The sequence below is a fragment of the Plecotus auritus genome (genome assembly GCF_963455305.1).
Source record: "Plecotus auritus genome assembly, chromosome: 5".
NCBI classification, from domain to species: Eukaryota; Metazoa; Chordata; class Mammalia; order Chiroptera; family Vespertilionidae; genus Plecotus; species Plecotus auritus.
Genome location: NC_137776.1, coordinates 35,646,293 through 35,668,119, shown reverse-complemented (window position 1 = coordinate 35,668,119; position 21,827 = coordinate 35,646,293). Strand labels below are relative to the sequence as shown.

Sequence of the window (21,827 nt, the reverse complement as noted above, 5' to 3'; positions counted from 1 at the left end):
CAAGCCCGGGCCTTTCGGAGCCACGCGTGTGGGGGATGGACGTCACTTAGTCACGCTCAGTCCCCATTTCCACATCTTTAAAAATAAGGGATCATAACAGACCTTGCCTCATGGGGCTGCTGTGACGGTTAACTGAGATAATAGAGGAAGTGCTTGAAATAATGCTGAGTTCTTTCTACAAACATTAGCTCTGACTACTCTTGTCCAATGGGAATCCTGGAGTGGCTGCCCTCGGACCTTACGTGGGCATTTCCTGAGCAGAAGGTGCTGGGCCCATTCTAGGAACAGATTCTGACATGATGAGCCATCAGGGATGACCTGCAGAGCTGTTTTTCACTTCGTAGAATAGGGGGAAAATGGTCTTCTGCAAACGCGTGACATTTTCCACTTTTTCTCCCCCCCACCCCCTTTTGTGGTGGAGGCATGTATGTGGTAGTCAGACATTTTTATTGCAAAATGCCGTCTGGAAAAGATGCAAAACAAAATTGCTGAGAAGCAAGGGAGGAAAACGAAGGGGGAAAACAAAAGGCGCCTTCCCTTTGCTTATTGAGTTCAAAGGCATAACAGGCAGCACCCTACAGCAAATGGGAAGCAACACTAATTTTAAAGCCATAAAGCGCTATCAAGTGCCCTGCGGGGCAGGACTACACTGCAGCTCCCGGCACCTAAATAAGACACGGTTCATTTACTTCGCAGCTTAGCCTAATGTAATCATCAGCGGATTTTAGCCTAGAGTTGTAACAGGCAAATAGCCGCTCGAGGAGGCGGCTCTCCCTGCCATCGAGGGGGCCGAGGCTAGATTGCTGTTGATTAGAAAATTTTTCAGTTTTGACAAGCACTTAATGAACATAAATCGCACCTTGATTGGTTTCCATTTGGGGCCACGGGCACACCTGAGAAGAGGGCCCCTCCACCTTGCCCTTCCTTGCAAGGCCTTAGCAACAAGCGGGCAATCAGGTTACCAGCCAGAGAGGAAAATATTTATAAAATACAATTATGAGAATTAAATTTCTTAGCAGAAGTGGAAGAACACTCCCTCACAACCCCCCATGTCCAGTCTCTCCCACTGAGTTCTTGGTAGTGACTAACTGTCAGTGGGGAAAATGGATGGTTTTGATTAACTTACCTTTTGCAAGAATTTTTGGCCACATTTAGTGACACTCAGAAGACCCAAAATTGGAAAACAAAATGACACAGACTGGGTACAAAGGAAGAAATACCACGCTGCTAAGACAACGTCCCATCGACTCTACTAGATGCTTCAAGACTCAAATTCACAAGCTACACGGTTACCTCTGTGCACTTACAGACACATACATACACACGGATACTTCATTTTCTTTAAATCCAGAAAAGTGAGAAGAGAGAAGAACTTCGCAATGCAGTAAAAATAGGTTAGGTCAAATCTGAGCTATGTGGTTGTTTAATTTATAGAGAGATGTGAAGACTTTATTTTGTCTGGTCTCACCCTACTTCTATTCACTCTGTGTTATCAAGACAACGCACAAGCATTTTGGCCCTTTTATCTGTAAATCCTAAATATTTCTCAAACCGCGAGGGCTATATAAAGTCAACAAGGAATTCCTTGAGCAGAAATAAGATTTTGATAGAGAACCTGACTTTTTGGTGTATGTGCAATAATAGGTATCAGCTTTTCAATAGGAACTTTTCTAACGAAACTTGTAGATGGCCCCTGAAAACATTTACACCACCGTGGCAGTATCGTTCTATGGGACTGCAGGCATTGGTGTTTGGGAGAAGCAATTTATCATACTCTCTGAACCTAGTTGGATCAACGCCAAAATGATTTCCCTGGTCACCCGAAGCTCAGGCCCGGACAGCGCCGCCCCACCCCGGCACTTGGCAAACAGGAACGGCCACGGGAGCAGGTTGTTTTCATTCCCATGGGCTCTGGACCACCATTCAGGTGATTAAACCCCACAATCCTGCACGTTCATGACCAGACCCTGCACACCTCCCAGCAGTTTCTCTTGGTCAGGGCCCTGCTAAGGCGGATGCCTTTGAGCTCCAGCCGTCCTCTACTGCTCTCCTGTGTTCTCATTTTCACATGAAAACCCCGAGCTCCAAGGAGATATTTGCACACCCACGCTCACAGCAGCAGCATACACTACAGCGCAGAGGAGGAGGCAGCCACCCGTGCACCCAGAGATGAAGGGGTCAATAAAATGTGGTCTGTCCATACCATGGGATATCCTTCAGCCTTAGATAGGAAGGAAATCCTACCAGGCCGGTGAGCGTCGACCTATGAACCAGGATGTCATGTGCCCAGGTTGCAGAATTGATCTCCCAGTGTGGGGCATACAGGAGGCAGCGATCAATGATTCTCTCTCATCATTGATGTTTCTATCTCCCTCTCCCTCTCCCTCTCCCTTCCTCTCTGAAACCAGTAAAAATATATTTTAAAAAAAAGTTCTAGAGAATGGCTGATCAATAATGTGAATATACTTAACACTCCTGAAGTGTACACTTAAAAATGGTCTAGCCCTGGCTGGTTTGACTCAGTGGATAGAGTGTCAGCCTGCAGACTGAAGGGTCCCAGGCTCGATTGTGGTCAAGGGCATGTACCTTGGTTGCAAGCACATCCCCAGTAGGAGGTGTGCAGGAGGCAGCTGATTGATGTTTCTCTCTCATTAATGTTTCTAACTCTCTTTCTCTCTCCCTTCCTCTCTGTAAAAAAATCAAATATATATATATGTTTTTTTTTTTTTTTAAAGTTCTAGAGAATGGCTGATCAATAATGTGAATATACTTAACACTCCTGAAGTGTACACTTAAAAATGGTCTAGCCCTGGCTGGTTTGGCTCAGTGGATAGAGTGTCAACCTGCAGACTGAAGGGTCCTGGGTTCGATTCCAGTCAAGGGCATGTACCTTGGTTACGGGCACATCCCCAGTAGGGGGTGTGCAGGAGGCAGCTGATCAATGTTTCCCTCTCATCGATGTTTCTAACTCTCTATCCCTCTCCCTTCCTCTCTGTAAAAAATCAATAAAGTATATTTAAATATATATATATATATATATATATATATATATATATATATACACACACACACACACATACATATACACACACACACACACACACACACACACACACACACACACATTTAAAAAGTTCTGGAGAATGGCTGATAAATAATGTGAATATACATAACACTCCTGAAGTGTACACTTAAAAATGGGCTAACCCTGGCTGGTTTGGCTTAGTGGATGGAGTATCAGTCCATGGACTGAATGGTCCTGGGTTCGATTCTGGTCAAGGCACATACCTTGGTTGCAGGAGTTGCAGGCTTGATACCGTGAGGGAGGCGACCAATCGATGCGTCTCTCTCACATCGATGTTTCTCTCTCTCTGTCTTTTCCACTCTCTCTCTAAAAAAATAAAAAAATAAAAAATAAAAAAAATGGTCTAGATGGTCAATTGTAAAACTGTATACTATATGTATTTTACCACAATTAAAAAAACACACAAAAACCCCCCACAGCAGCAACCTTAAGCTCCTCCCCTACTTGGAGACCTTCTCCTCCTATAATGAGAATTACATGGTGGAGTAAGAGAATCAGAGGAAGGACCCCTGCCCTATGCAGTGAACAGGCTTTGGAACAGGTGATGGGCAGGGCACAGCTCTGGCTGAATTATACGACGGCAAGTCTGAGAGTTCAGGAGAGGCAGGGTTTGGGAAACCACCTTGGTAAGGGTGACTTCAGAGGTCTCCTTGGGAGGAGAAAAGGTGGGGCTTCCGTGGAAGGGAAGCCAGCCCAGCAACCACAGTGCTCACAGCCTCCTCCAGGCCACCAGGTTGGGGAGGGGGCAGCGCCAGGATCAGAAACCACAAATGCAGGTGCCCAGACCAGAGTCCCTGCACCTGCACACCGAAGGAGTCACCCCGGGAATTGAGACAGCAGGGAGGGAGGCATTTTCAGGAGGGAATGCTGCTCTGGAGGCCACGTGTGCTCTCCCCCAGGCAGATGGAAGATAACCTATCCTTAGGGAGGTCTAGTTGGGGAGGTGGTTAGTTTTCTTGGTCCCTATCTTACTGGAAGCCTATCTAATAAAAGAGTAATATGCAAATTAACCATCACTCTGCTACACCCGCAAGCCACGCCCACCAGCCAATCAGGAGCGAGTATGCAAATTAACCCAACCAAGATGGCTGCGGCCACACAGTGAGCAGGAGGCTTGGTTTTCCCCAGCAATAGAGGAAGCCAAACTTTCCGCACACCCTGGCAGGCCCAGGCCTCCACTCAAGGCTACAAAGTTTCAATTATAGAAGATAAATAAATCCCAACAAAAATGGCGGCAGCCACGAAGCTGGAGAGAGCAGGAGGCTTGGGTTGCCCCCGTTGACTGAGGAAGCCAAGCTCCCGCAGCCCTGGCCTGCCTTGGCCTCTGCTACAAAGTTTCAATTATAGAAGATAAATAAATCCCAACAAAAATGGCTGCAGCCACAAGCAAGCAGGAGGCTTGGCTCCGCTCAAGGCTACAAAGTTTCAATTATAGAAGATAAATAAATCCCAGATCCCAGGGCCTCCACTTGGGTCGCCGGGGGACATGGCCGGCCTGCAAACCACCACAGGCCCCTCGCCCAGGCTGCCCCATGCCCTAAGGGAACCCCCACCCTGATCTGGGACACCCTTCAGGGCAAACCAGCTGGCCCCCACCCATGCACCAGGCCTCTATCCTATCTAATAAAAGAGTAATATGAAGATTGACCATCACTCCAACACACAAGATGGCCGCCACAAGACGGCCAGCAGGGGAGGGCAGTTGGGAGGGACCAGGCTTGCAAGGGAGGGCAGTTGGGGGAGACCAGGCTGGCAGAGGAGGGAAATTGGGGGTGACCGGGCCTGCAGGGAAGGGCAGTTGGGGGTGGGGGGACCCAGGCCTGCAGGGGAGAGCAGTTGCAGGGGACCAGGCCTGCAGGGGAGGGCAGTTAGGGGTGACCAGGCCTGCAGGGGAGGGCAGTTAGGGGCAAACAGGCTGGCAGGGGAGTGGTTAGGGGGTGATCAGGCTGGCAGGCAGAAGCAGTTAGGGGCAATCACAAAGGCAGGCAGGCGAGCAGTTGGGAGCCAGCAGTCCTGGATTGTGAGAGGGATGTCCGACTGCCCTATGGATCGGGCCTAAACGGGCAGTCGGACATCCTTTGAGGGGTCCCAGATTGGAGAGGGTGCAGGCTGGGCTGAGGGACACACCCCCCCGGCCCATGCACGAATTTTGTGCACCGGGCTTCTAGTTTTTAAATAAGAGCCTGGACTATCCACAGTGAGGTTCTAAGGTGCTGCAGGCGCCACGTGACTGGATCCACATGACCCACAAGTCCTGACCTGTGTGCCAACCACACACTAGCCCTGGGTAGTGAGTGGGGAGCAGGGCCAGTCCGCACCCTCCATTAGCTATGCTGTCCAGGGCAGCACGAACAGGGATGGTGCCTGGGAGTTGGCAGGCCCTCTCCTGGAGGAGGGCGTGAGGCCCACCTGGACAGCGGCTGCAAATGGCAGAAGCCAGACCGGAAAGGAACACACAAAGCAAGCCCAGCTCCCAGCCCCGTGGCTTATAAAGGGAAACAAGATCAAATCATCCTCCATCACAGAATGACTCATGCGGACTGCAGGCCCGTGTCAGAGACGGGACACGTCTGACATCATTCCCAGGAAGAAGGGGGGGGGGGCCTATCTTCTCAGGGTCGTCGGTCATTCCATGACTCAGAGGTTCCTCATCTGGAGATGGGCGCTGTGAATGTGTCCATCTTATTGGCTAGGCTCAAGCTAGTCTGATTTCTGCAAGGTTCTGGGGAAACCAACCAAGACTTTCTCCGAGGGCAGCTCAATGCCCAGCACCTCAAGAAGCTCGAGGGTCACCTGAGCAGGTGTGAAGCTGGCCGAAGCACTCGGCACAGGTGCTTGTGAATCCTAGATCCTCGAGTAAAACGTCCTTATTTTATGTGAGGAGTGTGTACTGGGAATGACGATGACCAGCCATGTACAAATAAGAGTTGTTCTCACAACACAGGCATCCCTTCCTTTTCTCCTAGAATTGTTTATTTTCAGAATACTGACTTAGGAAATGATTATTTTTGTTAGTTTTGCATCACTAATGAAGTGGATTCTCTGTTTGAAATGAAACTTCCTGAAATCAGCACTCTGATGACAATGTAGAGTTCGAATTTGACTCTATTGATGTGAAAAACCCCCAAACATCAACAACATGCAGAATCTAAGGTTTCATGCAGCCGGAATGGAAATGAAGGTCTTGTACGAAGGAAAGCAGGGAGAAATGACAGGGTCACAGCTGTTTCCAATTCGGGCAACACAAAGTGGAAAAGAACACGCCAGGCAGGTGCGCCAGCGAGGTGGACTGTCCACCTGCCACACCTCCTCATGAAGAAGCCCAGGAGAGCTCTCCTGACAAGGGCGCTGGAAAGACCTTGGCTCGACGGGGGCCATGACCTGATTCTCACAGGTGCACTTAGGCAGCCCACGGCACACACCTTTGTGAGCAGGAATGCAAGCCGTGCCCTCACGGCTGCTCCCGTGACAAGGAAGATGAATGGGCAGCGATGCTGAGCTGTGGCGCCCCGAGGACCGAGCTCTTTCTCATTATCCCTCCACTTTTCTATCAAGGTGCTCCCTGGGGCTCGTATTTAAGTCCATAGAACAGGCTGCCCTTCGCCGGCCCGACTGGGATCCAGCCAAGTGTCACAAAACCACAGGACAGTCATACGTATCCCCCAGGGAAGTCGGGCACCCAGGGCTGTCTCAAAGTCTGCAGTGGACAAACTTCCCGGAGACACAAAAACAGACGCCATGGAGGCACTTCGGAAGTCTTGCTTTTCACTACTTTAGCCTGATTTAAACGTTTCAAGTTGTCTTTGCAAAATCCCAAGTGGAGTTAAAGGAGCAGGTGAGCTGGTGGGTCCTAATGGGAGGGTGACCAATTTGTCCCAGGCTGCCCGGGACTCAGCACCCAAGTCCCGTATCCTGGGCAGCCCCGGGGCACCCTGCATGGAGCATCTTCGTTATTTTGGGTGAGCTTTCCACCTCCCACCTAAACTGGGGGATAGGCTTATTTCACGTAACATCAGCATTTTGAGAGAGAGAGAGAGACGAACCTCGTGAACTGGGGTTTCTGGTAAGTCTTCGTCTGTCCACGTGACTGGCACGCCCCAACAGCACTAACTTTGAAATAGGCTTTTCCTTAGAAGCCCAACTGACTCCTTTAGCCTTGGTGCTAAGAGTTTTGGGTAAAAATTTCAGACTCGCCCACTCTGTAAGACTATGAAGCGACCTTTTATAAGACAGCACCGTCCAACTTCCCACCCAGGAAAGGATCCTTGCCCAGATCTGCAGACACCGTGCAGCTGGTTCTCAATGTCCCTGACATGCACCACCTCCAAGGTGGGGGCCTCGTCGTGTGCAGAGGGATGGACATGTGACCTGAACTTCCTGGGCTCCAACTTCTGAAAAGGGGGCAGCCCAGGTGCACCCCAGACAGCTGGTGAACACATTCGGTGAGAGACACAATGCTGCGGACTTGTAGGCTCTCTGAGGGCATCCCCCACTCAGCACAGCTGAAATGCTCAGCGACCCTGCCCCACTGCACCCTGTGGCTAAAGTGGGCACCCACTGTGGGAACCACTGACCTTTAAGACAGCGGGGTTGAAAGCCACGGGCACAGCTGCCTCCCATGCCATGTTTCCTCCTTTCTGCCCACAATGCAGGAGGTGAAAGCAGAATCGATGAAGGGTGACCATAAAGGTTATACCCTCTCCCCACCTTCGAGTGATTCCCATCATTTGTGGATTCAGCCGCCCCCTTAGGCAGCTCTGTACCTGCGTCCATAACTTCAGGCCCAGGACCCTGGCGTTAACTGGATTGCACTTTGAAATGACGTGGCTCCTGCTTGCCATGTGATTATGTAACGAAGCCCCACGGTGCCCCTTTGCCACATTCCAATAATATCCGTGCACACGTATAAAAAGCAGGGATGGGCCTGGCAAACGCCGGGCAGCACAAGACAAAGCCTGCGCGGAGGGCTTCTGAGGGACTGATGGTGCTTACATAAGCCAGAGGCTGGGATGAAAAGTACGGAGGCGCTGCCCTCCCACAGGCATGTTCTGTACACACAGCTGTTGCCCCTTTTGTCCTTGGCAGGAAGCGGCCAAGGTCCCTGTGGCCAGGCCTGGGCTTAGCGGGTGACAGCGAGGGGCCTTGAAATGCATCATCACTCAGATCTCATCTTCTATTGCCCAGTGAGTCCAGCAAGAAGAATGTTTTGGTTACACTTCCCTCTCTAAATGGCACTGAGCAACCTGGTCAACAATTAGACCAGTGGTTCTCAACCTTTCTAATGCTGCGACCCTTTAATACAGTTCCTCATGTTGTGGTGACCCCCAACCATAAAATTACTTTCGTGGCTACTTCATAACTGTAATTTTGCTACTGTTATGAATCGTAATGTAAATATCTGTGTTTTCCGATGGTCTTAGGTGACCCTGCTAGCGGAACCGGCCAAGTGTCACAAAACCACAGGACAGTCATATGGAACCGCTAGCAGGGTCGCCTAAGACCATAGGAAAACACAGATATTTACATTACGATTCATAACAGTAGCAAAATTACAGTTATGAAGTAGCCACGAAAGTAATTTTATGGTTGGGGGTCACCACAACATGAGGAACTGTATTAAAGGGTCGCGGCATTAGAAAGGTTGAGAACCACTGAATTAGACCTTTGCTCTCTCACGAGGTCTGGGAAGAACTCAGCCAGGAGAGGGCAGCCCCCTGTCGCCCTCCCCGCCCCTGACCGGTGCAGCAGCGCTGGGGAGAGAACCCCGAGAAGACCTGTGCTGCTGTGGGGTTCTGATGGGCAGGGGCTGGGGCAGAGGGGCTGGAGACCTGGACGGGCAGCACCGGTCTGAGGCAGGCCACCTGGAGAAGCAACCTGACTCTCGTCCCCAAATAAACCAAGCACAAAGGAATTTCCTCAGTACCCTCGAGAACGTGTACCGGGGAGGTTCCCACCACCATCAGAAACATGTCAGGGATGCTGACGGAACTCTGGTTTCTAACACGGCTCTAAAAGGTGAAGCCACTGCTGCAAGACAAGGAGGGCAGTGCACCCAGCAAGGACGCCACTTGTTACCTGTCGTGTTGGGAAATACGTAATTTATTTTTAAGGTTAATGTTCACGAGGGTACAGTGGGAAAGTCCCTTCTGATATATCGCCAGAGGAGATAAAACCGATCTTCTTCCCAGGAATTCGGCAACATACACCCAAAGCACAAGACGCAATTCAGGAGGCCAGCTGCTAGGACGTGTCAGAGGGAAATGGACACGGGCCCCGAGGTGGACAGAAGACGTTGATTAGCTACTTGGTAAAGATAATTCAAAGTGAATTTATTTGCCAAACGTCCCTTTTGGAGATAGCGTTAAACCGACCAGGGCATAGCTGCACGATGGACAGTCTATAACCACTAAGAATCGGGCACACAGCCTATTTCCTTGCTGACATGCGAAGGTACGTATGATTTATCATTGCCTAGGAGAGGGGACCAGGCAGCCTACACAGGTGCCTGCATGCTCGTGGAGGGAGAAGCACACAGTAGCTGGGAGCACGCCCCCCGAAATGCTTGTGGTCATGTTCTCCAGGTGGTATTTTGGGGTGATTTTCATTTTCTTCAATCTGTTTATTTCCAACTTCCTATCAATAACTGCAATTTAAAAGTATTTACCTTTTTAAATGAAAAGCTTAACACAGTGATGCAATCAATTAACCAGCTAACACTGTATATTAGAATCTATACATTTATCTGTATCAAGACAGATGCACATGCAAGGTTCATGGAATGTGCTGCTATGGGACTAACACCCCATCTTCTGCCTTTATCAGGGGTGTCCAAAGAAACTCACTGTGGGTAGAATGTCTGTATTTCCCCCCAATAAGATTAATTCTGTTTTTCATCTCATATAAATCATCAATATAACAGATTTTATTAACACAGAGAGAAAAGCTTCTCTTGGCTTAGGAACTGGTATGTGTTCTTATTTTTTTGGTTAATCCTCACCCGAGGATATTTTTCCATTGATTTTTTTAGAGAGAGTGGAAGGGAGGGGGAGAGACACAGAGAGAGAGAGAGAAACATGGATGTGAGAGAGAAACATTGACTGGTTGCCTCCCGCACGCGCCCCAAGGGTGTGGGGATCAATCCCGCAACCAAGGTACATGCCCTTGACCGGAATGGAACCCGGGACCTTTCAGTCCACAGGCTGATACTCCAACCACTGAGCCAAACCGGCTAGGGCGTGCATTCTTATTTGACAATAAAAACTGAGTCACGAATTGCATTTAACGTATTGTGTCCTCAGCTGCTCGGAGCGAACCCGAGGTTCCCATGCACGTGTATCCCTTATTCTCGGTTCTCAGAGAGACAGTCTCTTCCCCTCTCCTCTTTGACTGTTGGCGCCTGTCTTTGTACTCTCATCTGTGCCTTCTACTGAAATTCTTCGTAGAATTAACTAGAGAGCCACAGATGGGCCGTCAGGGAGAGGAAGAGAGACGCGTGGTCTGACATCGTGAGGGACATTATTCATCTCATGGTGGAGCAGGACCAGAGCCGACTTCAATTCAGAGACGGGGGCTTGACGGCCGTGAGCACCCCCCACCCCCCACGCGCAGTGTCCACGCTGAGGTGGCGCCTGCCAGCGCTCCGAGGGGCGATACTCACGTGCAGACTGGGGTGATAGGTCAGCACGCCGTTGTCGCACAGGGTGACGTACTTCTTCTTCCACTCTTTGTTCAACGATTTGCCGCTTCGCTTCAGCAACATGCCCTGGGAGGAACAGGGAGCCAAGTATAAATTAATAAAGTCTTGTGTGGACTTTAAAAAATTTTAAGCTTTCATTTTAACTGCCATCTTAAAAGGAAATTACACTTATTTGGTTTTCTCCTCTGTTACATACAACGTATGTATTCAGCCAGATTCCTTTGGTGTGGATGTGCCTGCCGAACTTGACATGGTGATACTGATGCTAACAGACGTAACACAAACCGCTGTGATGCGCTACAGTGTCCCTTTCTTATTATAAGCCCACAGGAACGCCTACAGGAATATTTTACAAAAGGACACCTAAACTCCCTTTTCTACAAATAAGACATTAACTGTATTCTTACCTTACGATATTGGCAAATGAGAACATTTTATTTTGAATTTATTAAAAATGAAATTTCATTTGCAAACACAGCGACAGCATTTAACAGATTAATTGTGTGTAATTTACTTGAACCCATTTCTAACGAAATCATATGAGGGGCCTGTAAAAAGCATTCAAACTTGGACACTCTCACATTGAAGCACGTTTACTCCCGTTTTCCTTCGATGATTGATGAGACTTGATTCTTGTTTTAACTGCCAATTTCCAGCAAAGCTTTGCCCTTCTCTGGGTTAGGAAGCCCAATGGCCAGCACCGACCTCTGCCGGGCCCACGACCTTGCTTCCCACATCCTTTCCCTTTGGGGCTTCACGCCTGCCTCGCTCAGGCAATGCCAGCTTGAGTTTTCATCTCTGGAGTCTCCTCCCTCCTGTCCACTTACTACTAGGAGAACGGAAGGCCCGCCTTCCTTGCTCTTCCTCTTGCTCCCATATATGAACTCACAGGATCAAATTCTGACTGAGAAAGCACTAATGCTCACTAACTCACCGGATGGAGGCTGAAGGGACGCTGTGGGACAAGAAACAGGGTTCGACACCCTGAAGAAGCAGAGATGCCCTTGAGTGCCCTTGGGAGCTATACCACCTCCTAATTCTGCTAATCCCCCAGGAACCACAACATGGGCAAAAAAATCAAGCAAGCATCTTTATGTGATAATTAAGTTCAAGTTCCAATTAGTTACCAGCACTGTGACAATACTTTTTTTATACCAAATGTCACAAATAGAATGGATTGTGAGCTGGTTTGGGATGCTGATCACCATTTCAATGTTGTTTCTGGGGGGAAATATCAAAAAGTTGGAAGCAACTAACAGGGAACCTTTGGTACATCACTTTTTTGCAAGTTCTTATTTTTAAAAAACAAACATGTGGCAAATATGGCATCCCTTGATTTCTGAGGATCTGAACGACACGTGGTCCCGAGACCAACAAGCGAACAGGCCCCAGGAAACGCCGGCTGCAAACAACGGGGTGCAATTCCACTGCGTGAACCAGTAAGAGCCCATGGGACGGGGCGGTCACACTTGTGACGTGATAATAAATGTGCAGTCGCTTCAAATCATTACACTGCCCTCCCAGGGGACTACGGTCTTTAAACTCAGCATCGCTAAGCCTGCCCCAGTTCTGCCGTGGGCTCCATTCTTCCTCGCCCAGTGCAGAGCGAATTCCAACACCACCAGGGCCCAGGTCACTGCGGTGTCACTGGTGGCTGAGAGCTGCTGGGGCTTCAGAAAGCCCTGCCACTCCCACTCCAAGGAAATGCAGGCCTCACCCCAGGGCTCCATGTGGAGGCCCGCTGTGGGCGCTGCCCTGAGCCAACCCCACACCCACAGCCTCCTCTCCCCAGTGAGGGCTAGAAGGACATACTGCTTAAGGCAGTGGTTGGCAAACTGTGGCTCTGTTGACTAATGAGTTTGCCGACCACTGGCTTAAGGGATAAAGAGGAACATTCCAGCTGGGAGATGATGTGAGCAGGTGACGTCAGAGGGGAACTAAAGCAGGCTGCCTTGTTTTGGTGCCAGGAAAGCATAATGTCTTGGTGAAAGTTAGTCCAAATCTTGACAATCTTAAGTAAATTCTATGGTTCCCTGTGGAGGGTCACCTCGATTATGTGTACTATTCAAATGCTGCGAAAGTCAGCGGGGCCCGAAGGACAGCCTGGCACCCAGGAGCCGTATTTCCGCTCTCCACCCTTGGCCAAACTGGTTTATAACCAACCTCTTCCCCGTCCCCCCAAAAGACTGTTGAAACTGAGCAACAGCCACCCTGTCCCCAACATCACAGCTATTCTGAGCCCAGGTGCCAGCTGCCTGCTGGTGTGGAGCTGGACCAGGTCAGAGGCACGCTTCCTTGGATGCCTGAACCTAACACCCGCTGACGTGTTTCTACACACCACGTTCACCCCTCACTTGCTCCCCATATGCAGCAGGTCAGGGTAGCAGAGTTACTGCGGTTCCTCGTTACAGACAAGACTGAGCCACACAGGTAAAGTCACTGTTAGCTGATGGGCAGCGCCAGGCCCAGCCATCCTGCCCTCTCCACCCACTGCACTGCGCTACTCTCCTCGGAACACAGGATCCCCCAAAGTGCCCAGGGAAGAGAGTGACCCACCGCCCGCCCTGGGACAGATATTTACCAATGCGACCAGGACAGGGCCTCACTGCATCAGACTGAGGCCCCATGCTTCTGTCCTCCTGGACTTACACAGTTTCTCTCTAAGTACCAAGAAAATGGAAAACCCTAAAACAGTTCATTTTAAACTCTGAAAGGCTATGAAGCTGCCATCCCACCAGCCAGAAGATGACAGAGGCCAGGAGGCTCTTTGGCGGAGACACTGCAGGCAGTTCCCTTCGGCCTGTGGAAATGGCCCTTGTGATTCTAAGTCTCTTTGATCTCGTGTGACCCAGGGCAAAACTGCACAGCAGAATGTCACAACAGATCCGTAGTCTATCCCTCAGATGCCACTTCAGAAAATGTAACACCGATCTCCTGCTTAAGACTGCCCCTGACCAGCCATCACAGTGCAGGCATTAATTATAGTTAATGCTTTATTTGACTCTCATGTGACTTACACATCTGTTTTTAAAACTTTTAAAATTTCAAAACAATATTGGGTTCATTGTGAGCCAGGGGATGCTCTAAGAGCCCTAAGTATGAACCTGCTGCAAGCTGATAGTGGACCTGATGGTCATGGCTAGGATTACCCCCATATTACAGATAAGGCCACTGAGGCACAGAGAGCTTATGCACAGCTCGCCTGGTAGCTGGTCTCAAGATGGCTCCCAGTGCACCATGAGTTGTGGTATTCGTGCCCCTGTGTAAATCACCCCACCCTGACTTGGAAATGCCCAGACTCACATTAACTAACAGAACCAGAGGGAGTGATGTTACCTACACCAGGCTGGAACCTACAGAAATCCTGGCAGCTTCCCCATGGGGAGCTTTGATGGATAAGCCTTGCTGTGCTCTGTCCATAGTCCTGAACCACCAAATTAAGAGAAATACAGTAGGTCCTGGGGTTACGTCGGAGATCCGTTCCTACAGCGCAATGTAACGCGATTTTCTCTGTAAGTCGGAACCCACCTACATAAGCACCTACGTCACTCACATGGAGCACATACACAGCAGTAATGAAGTGAAAACAGTAAAAAAATTTAAAAGAAAGGTAACAATTCCTGACCTTTACTTGTGGTAAATAAATAAACAAAAACATAAAGCACGTATGTACATAAGTCGAAATGACAGAACTTTTTTTTTTTTTAAATAAATAAATGGGAGGTGGCGACGTAACCATGAAACGACGTACGTCGAGTCCGACGTAACCCGAGGACTGCTTGTAATAAAATAACAGTTTTCTTAAATCAGTAAGTTTTGGGGTAGATCCTTGGGCAACGATAAGAAAAACAGAGCTAGCTAGCATCCTGTATTGCTGTAATAAAAATAAAAACCACAGGCTTGGCACCAGCGCTGGCTGAGGCTGGTGAGGACTTGGCTGCAGTGGAGGTGGAGGGGTGTGAGGAAAGTGCTACCCAAGGTTGGAGACAGAGACGGAGCCGAGTTGTGCTCCGGCTAGCGGAACGGTCCCAGACCTGCTGCCCGCGGGGATGCCCAGCAGCCTGGCGGCTGGCTCTGATAACCGCGCGGAGAGTTTCCAAGCAGGACCAGAAAAAACGTTTCCAATGTAAAAGCCATGCTGGGCTGAACCATGAGAAAAATCGTCTCTGACCCCCAGCTTCTCCTGCTAGTAGAACTGGCCTCAGAATAAAGAACAAATCCAGGGATGTCAGCAGATGTGATCTCAAAACACAGACCCCGTCAAAGGTCTGGCAGTTGGATCCGCCGCCCCGTGAGATCGCAGCAGGACTGAAGGCAGGAACTCATGGACCCTTCCAAGAGAGATCTGTATATTAGAGATAAGGAGCTGTGGAATGGCTTTTGTCTAACGGAATGGATGATCATTTGATACAAAGGACACCCACAAGATACTTAAAGGAATTGTATGCCACACAGGACGAAACGGTACAATGTTCAAAATGAATCTTTTCATTTTGGGCCCTGGACCTAAATGTAGCAGGAAGCAGGCTGAGAAAGCCACAGAGATGTGGAAACAGGCAGGCCGGCCCAGACAGCAGAGCCCAGGGCGAAGGAGGATGCCCTGCCCCGCGCAGAACACACTCCCTGTGCCCAGAGCAGGGTGGGGTAGAACATGTGCCCGCCAGGCTCAGAGGTGCTGTGGGCTACAGGTCACCTGTCTGTGTCGGCACTGTGGCACTGTGTGAGTGTGTGTGTGTGCATGCACGTGCGCGTGCGCAAGGTAACTCGGCTCTCAAGCTCCTGGCCTTCAGATGAAAGCATCAGAGCTGAGCAGCCTCATCCACACGTGGACCTGATGTAGACAGTGACCCTGAGCTTCCAGTCTGAGCTGGATGTTGGGATGAGACTTTGTGAATCTGGAGACGGGGTGAGGGTATTCTGCATGTGCGAGGTCAGACGGAAGTAGCCTCATCTCCAAAGATGACCCTCAAAAGCCCAGCTCTCGGGAGTGGTCCCAGGCCCTAACTCCATTTAACCAATGAGTGTGGTGAAATTATGCGGTGACCACTCTGGCCAAGGCCTTCAGAGGCCTGGTCGCTCCTGTTTCTATGCCTTGGGAGCCCAGCAGATTTGTGAGAGATCGGAGGAGGGTTCTGCTGCAGAGACTGGCACAAGAGAGACCCTGACATACACGGAGGGGCACTGAGCTCTCATGTCAGGAGCACAGAACTGCCGCTGACCGGCTGACATCAAACATGTGAGCGAGGAAGTGACCCTGGACGCCCTGCCCTAGAAGGCACCTTGGGGAGCAGAGATGTGCTGGCCCCAACTCCCGACCCTAAGAGATAACGAGATGGCTATGGTTGTAAACCACGTTTGGGCTTATGACCAGCGACAGGAAACATGGCGGCAGGAGAGCAGGTGCTTTCACCTCCAGACCAACTTCAAAGGTTTAGCATCTTTCACTTGTTTGCACAGTAAGAGATTTAAGGGCTTTGTGACATCTCAACTATTCCTGATCTTACTTGGAGATGGCAAATGTGGATCTAACTGCTACCACTTAATTCACCCACACATTGGAAAGTCTGTAACTTTAATAATCTACAACCTAAATATCAGATTCCAGGGAGGCATTCTGGCTCTTAATTTTAATTTTTTTTTTTTTCCTCAAGGAACCCTTTCTATGGCAGAGCAAAGAGCAGAATTGTCTTCTGGCTGCAATCTCCTTATTAGTCATGTGTATTCCTTGCCTAGTCCCAAGAGGTCACTGGAAGCCAAAAGCAATGTTAAGTGTGCAAGCTTTAAATAACTTACAAAGTTAATGTAATGAATGTAAGTGTGATCTGAAATCCATCACTCAGCGCTGGCTCAGCCCCAAGGTGTGATAAAACACCACTCATAAATTTATATTAAAACCCCACTCGATAGCAATTATTTACCAACAAAGACTTACTGACTGCATCAGGGACGGGGTCTTTACCAGGCGAACCAGCCTGTTAGGCGTTTGAGGGGCCAGGTGGTGTTGGCATCTGCTAGCCAGGAGGTCATCGTGACACAGGGAGGGGACATTTAATGGCCAAGGTCCTGCCTGGCAAGGGAGCCACGATGGCCACAGGCTGCTCCACCTAAAGATGGGATCACGAACGGCACGTCCAGGGAGCACCGAGCTCTGGGTCAACAGCTGCTGGAGGTTACGCACCGCTGACGGGAAGCGGAGGGGAGTGTGGGTGGGACTGAGCAGTGACACCAAGCTGGGGGTGCCAACAGCTGCCTAATTACCAAGTTCAAAAGACAGTGGTTTTGCCCTGGCCTGTTTGGCTCAGTGGATAGAGTGTCTGCCTGCAGACTGAAGGGTCCCAGGTTTGATTCCTGGTCAGGGCACATGCCCGTGTTGCAGACTCGATCCCCAGTGATCAATGATTCTCTCTCATCACTGATGTTTCTATCTCCCTCTCCCTCTCCCTTTCTCTCTGAAATCAATAAAAATGTATTTAAAAAAAGACAGTGGTTTTTCCATGGCCTAAAATATTCACATGAGTTCAGACATGTTGAATGCTTCTCCTTCTAAAGAAATAACACCTGAGGTTGAGGCTAGAGCCCTTCTTTGGTTCTGTAAGGAACACCTGCTAGTGGTTCCTCAGCACCTTAGGATTCACGTTGACACTTGAACAGATTCTCATGATAGCAGGTAAAGGGGTCTGCGAATTTCTAAAATGTCAGAGAAAAGCCGGCAGCTTCCACTGAGACCCAGAGTATGAACACCAACCACTTGATTTTCACATTTGCATTTAATACTTTTTTTTTGTTATTGTTGTTAATTATCACCCAATGATATTTTTCCACTGACTTTTAGAGAGAGTGGAAGAGAGGGGAAGAGATACAGAGAGAGAAACATCAATGTGAGAGATACATAGATTGCCTCCCACACCACATCCCGACCAGGGCTGGGGATGGAGCCTGCAACCGAGGTACATGTCCTTGATTGGAGTCGAACCTGGGACCCTTCAGTCTACAGGTCAATGCTCTATCCACTGGGCAAAACCAGTTAGGGCTGCATTTACTACTTTTATTCTAATCAAGATTTCCCCTGTATCATGTGTTTAACTTGTGGTTTGCTGATATTGACTTAAAAAACAACAACAAAACAACAAGAAAAGCATATTTGGGGGGTGGTAGGTGGATGGAAGTTGGGGAAGCAGAGGGGCTGTTGGTCCAAGGAGCAGGGACACGCTCCCCGTCTCCGGCTCCCTGTGGAACAAGGTCCATCTGGGCATCTCTCCTACTTCCCGCTCCTGCAGAATGAAAACGCACAAGCCGGTACCTGCTCCCTCATTACGCTAAGCAGTGCCTTGCACATAACAAATACACGTTTTCAAGAACATGCCTGGACTCGAGGGAGTGGAAATTCACCACTGAAGTGACCGTCTGGGGGCAGAGTCTGCACAGAGGCCTCCTGGCAGCCCTCCCTCACCTATGCAGGGGACCAGGGGACGAGTGCTGGCGTCAGCAAACCCCGTGAAGTGTCAGATGTCTAGTCCCGGCTGCACTCATTCCCTCTCACCAGCTCTCCACGCCTGCCCCTCCACTACAGACCGCTCGAGTCAGTAATCCCACAGCCTGCACAGGCTGGCCTTTGGGCCAAATCTCACCCTCTGCCTCTTTTTGTAAATAAAATTTAATCGAAACACTGCGACATTCAATTGTACATATTCACCTGCATTCACCCTGTCCATGGTGGGGCCGTGGTTACAGGAAAGGCCAGGTGACTTGCAAAGTTAAAATACTTGCTATCTGGCCCTTTACAGAAGACTGTGGGCCCAGCTCTAGGATCTGAAACGATGTACAGGCAACCAGCAGCCATCACTTGATTTAAAACCGGCAAATTCTATTCTTTCTCCCTGAATGCCCTTCTTGTATCCTTAATGCCCGCCATCCTGAGCTGCAGTCATGGGCTCGGGGCTTCCCCAGCCTTTACTGAACAGGTACCGTCGGACCCTTAGATAACGGCTTTTAGAGGCTGAATTACATCCTCTGAATTCCTACGTTGAAGTCTAATCCCCAGCACTTCAGAATGTGGCTGTATTTGAAGATGGTGCCTTTAAAGACACCTCATTATGGTTACATGAGGCCCTAATCCAGTGTGACTGGTATCCCTATAAGAAAAGACTAGGACACAGACACACAGAAGGAAGATGATGTAGAGACACAGGGAGAAAACAGGACTGGCACTTCCCACCTCCAGGACTGTGAGACAATTCACTTCTGTGGTGTAAGCCTCCAGGCCGTGGTGGTTGCTATGGCAGCTGCAGCAGACTAACAGGAGGTGCTGGAACAGGTGGTAATGCTGTAGCTCAGAGGTCCCCTCCCTCAGCACACCTATGGCCCCCAGCCCAGTAGGTGGGACGACCTGGGTCTCACCACACAGGCCCTCCAGGCCACTGGATCACACTTCTATCTTCAGCTGTCACTTCCCCACTCTCTCAAGTCCTCGCTTCTCATTCCCTCTCTGGGTAACTCATTGGCACTTCAAATCCAGCACACCCCAAACAGGCACAACCGGCTTCCCCCCATGGATTGGGAGTTCTGGGGGCCAGGAGGCCCGAGTGGGCTCTGGCTTCAGTCCCACACAGTACCCGGCACAGGGTCAGTCCTGCAATGACTATCCCAATGTATAGAGATTTCTAGTTCTAAAATGGCTCCAAAAGTCCACACTCCTCTAAATATCAAAGCAGTCCACTGAAAACCTAAAAGTAAAAAGCAAAACAATAAAAATAAAATAAAAAAGGGGGGAAGGAGTAATATCCTGCCACTCCATTAACAGGCCACTGAGCCAAGCCTGGCTAACTGACCCAGACAGTCCAGGGAGCAGAAGGTCACTGAGGAAGCAAGTGTGACAAGGCCCGGAAGCACCACGGTCAAAGCGGCTCACGGTTCAAGGTGTGGAAAAGACTCTTATGTGAAAGAAGTCGATCAGGAACAATCCGTAAATCAGCACCACGCAAACCCACATAATTCTAGAGGAGACTTGATATCCATCAACAGAGAAATGCAAGTGAGAGAAGGACCCTCTGGAATCCCCACCATTTTACAGGTAATTCAACCAAGCACAGAGAAGTGAGGCCAAGTCGCCCGGCCTGTGCGGCTGGGCCAGGGTTCCATCTCAGGAATGTTCCTTCTGACCGGTCCTCTTGGTCCCATTATTATTATTATTGGTAACCAATAGTAATAATAATAATTAAAAAAATCCCTCTGTAATGCAACTATGTCATGCACAGAAAGGGATGAAGAAAAGAGAAGGTTATCTTCTTGTAAGGATCATAAATATAAACTGAAAGTATCAAACTTAACTTCAATGCAGTCACTTTTATACTTTCAAGGCATTAAAAAAATGAATTATCAGGATCCTGGCAATTGTTGCTACGACGACAGTGTTATGTTTATCATGTCCCCAGGCCAAGGTCATAGCCCTGTGTTTTCCGCGTGGTTTCAGAGCAGGCAGAGCCATAGCAAAGAGCTGGGCAGCCAGGGTTGGCATTGTTGGCCTTTGGGTCTCATAACCAAACTGCTACTTAGTTCCTATCCTGGAGGAAATCATTTCTGGAGGAAGAAGACATAACGAATTCGAATGGGTGAATGTATTCGATTGGCAATTACTGAGCACCTACTGCGTGCCACAAGACTGTTCTCTATGCTGGGGACAGTGGTGCTATCTTCCTGGGGGAAGAACACCATCCTCACAGCGTGTTGGATGATGATACCCATCATTAGAAGAGTGATAAGGAGTGGATGGGGTTGCAACTTAAAACAGACAGTCAGGGAAGGAATTATGGGTTGAAATGTGTCCCCTCCCAAATCCATACATTGAAGTCCCAACCCCACGTACCTTCAATTCACTGTGTGCAAGAAAATTACCCCAATTAACTGTTCTCCCTGGTTCCTCCCCAGATGGAAAACTTCCAGCAGATTCACATACACGATACTTGGATGTAAGCTTTGGTAAAAAAGTCCATGGACCAATGGGACCAGTACACATGGGCTTGCCACCTCGGCACAGTTTTAATTTTCTATCTAGTTTAAAGCGATTCCACAGCAACAGCAGGGAGTGCCGCTAACTGAACTCTTTAACACACACACACACACACACACACACACACACACACACACACACGCACGCACACACAGCGCTACCTGCCTCCCTGGCCTCCTCCAGAGGGTCCATCATACCACAGACAAGGCTTCTCTCCAGCCTGCTCTGCTCTGGGAGGGCCTGGGGGAGGGCAAGGGGACTTGGAGATGACTCTGGCTCTTTAACCAGCTCCCTCTCGACCCCTCCCCTCTCTGGTTAGTGATATTTCTGCCATTCTGCCAGGTTGTAGGGTACAAAGGGTTACACTTTAATTGAGCTGTCAGCATCTCCAACAATCCTATAAAGCCCCGATTATGCACGGCGGGGTTAGTGACACACTTGTTATTGTCAATGCCCTATTTGCGAAACCCAAACCTGCGCCACACACAGGTCAGCTGACCCGCGCGACCTTCCTGTCATTAGCTGGGTCTCTTCCTACCTCACCGCTGAGAAAATCACAGGGCCCGGCTTCAAAGCGCCGGCCGGGACTGGATTCGACCAGGAGCTAATCACCCACAAATCCAGCTCAAATGGCAATAATTGGCTAAACTCTTCCCCTCTCCAGAGCGCAGCAGTAATTTGGGATAATAAAGAAAAGAATTATTCAGCTAACTGCCCCGAAATGTATGCTTTGTGACCGACACACTTCACATTTTAATAATGATGGACACAGAATGCAATTTAATACCGAGTCAACGGAATAACAAGCCAGAGGACCATGGTGGGGAGGGAAGTTTGCTGGGTTTTTCTCCCGTCTTCACAAACCACGGTGGCTCTGAGGAAGGCTGCTGGGAGCCACACTTCACGGGAGGCCGGCCTGGAATTGAGTCCCAACCAGAACCAAATGAAGTCTAAATGTGGGCAGAAAAAAACAATGAAACGACAATATATTGGGATGCTAAAACAAAAAACAATAACAATGAATTTTTTAAAAACCTCCC

At 49.4% G+C, this 21,827-nt stretch overlaps 1 protein-coding gene across 12 annotated transcripts in view; it reads right to left on the bottom strand.

Annotated features, from left to right (window-relative positions):
• AGAP1 (ArfGAP with GTPase domain, ankyrin repeat and PH domain 1) overlaps positions 1 to 21,827 on the bottom strand; it is a 418,249-nt gene that overhangs the window by 138,032 nt on the left and 258,390 nt on the right. For all 12 annotated transcript variants that reach the window (XM_080670319.1, XM_080670320.1, XM_080670312.1 and 9 more), the window contains one exon: positions 10,743 to 10,847. In XM_080670319.1, coding sequence (XP_080526445.1) covers positions 10,743 to 10,847 — 105 coding nt within the window. The remainder of the gene's footprint in view (positions 1 to 10,742; positions 10,848 to 21,827) is intronic.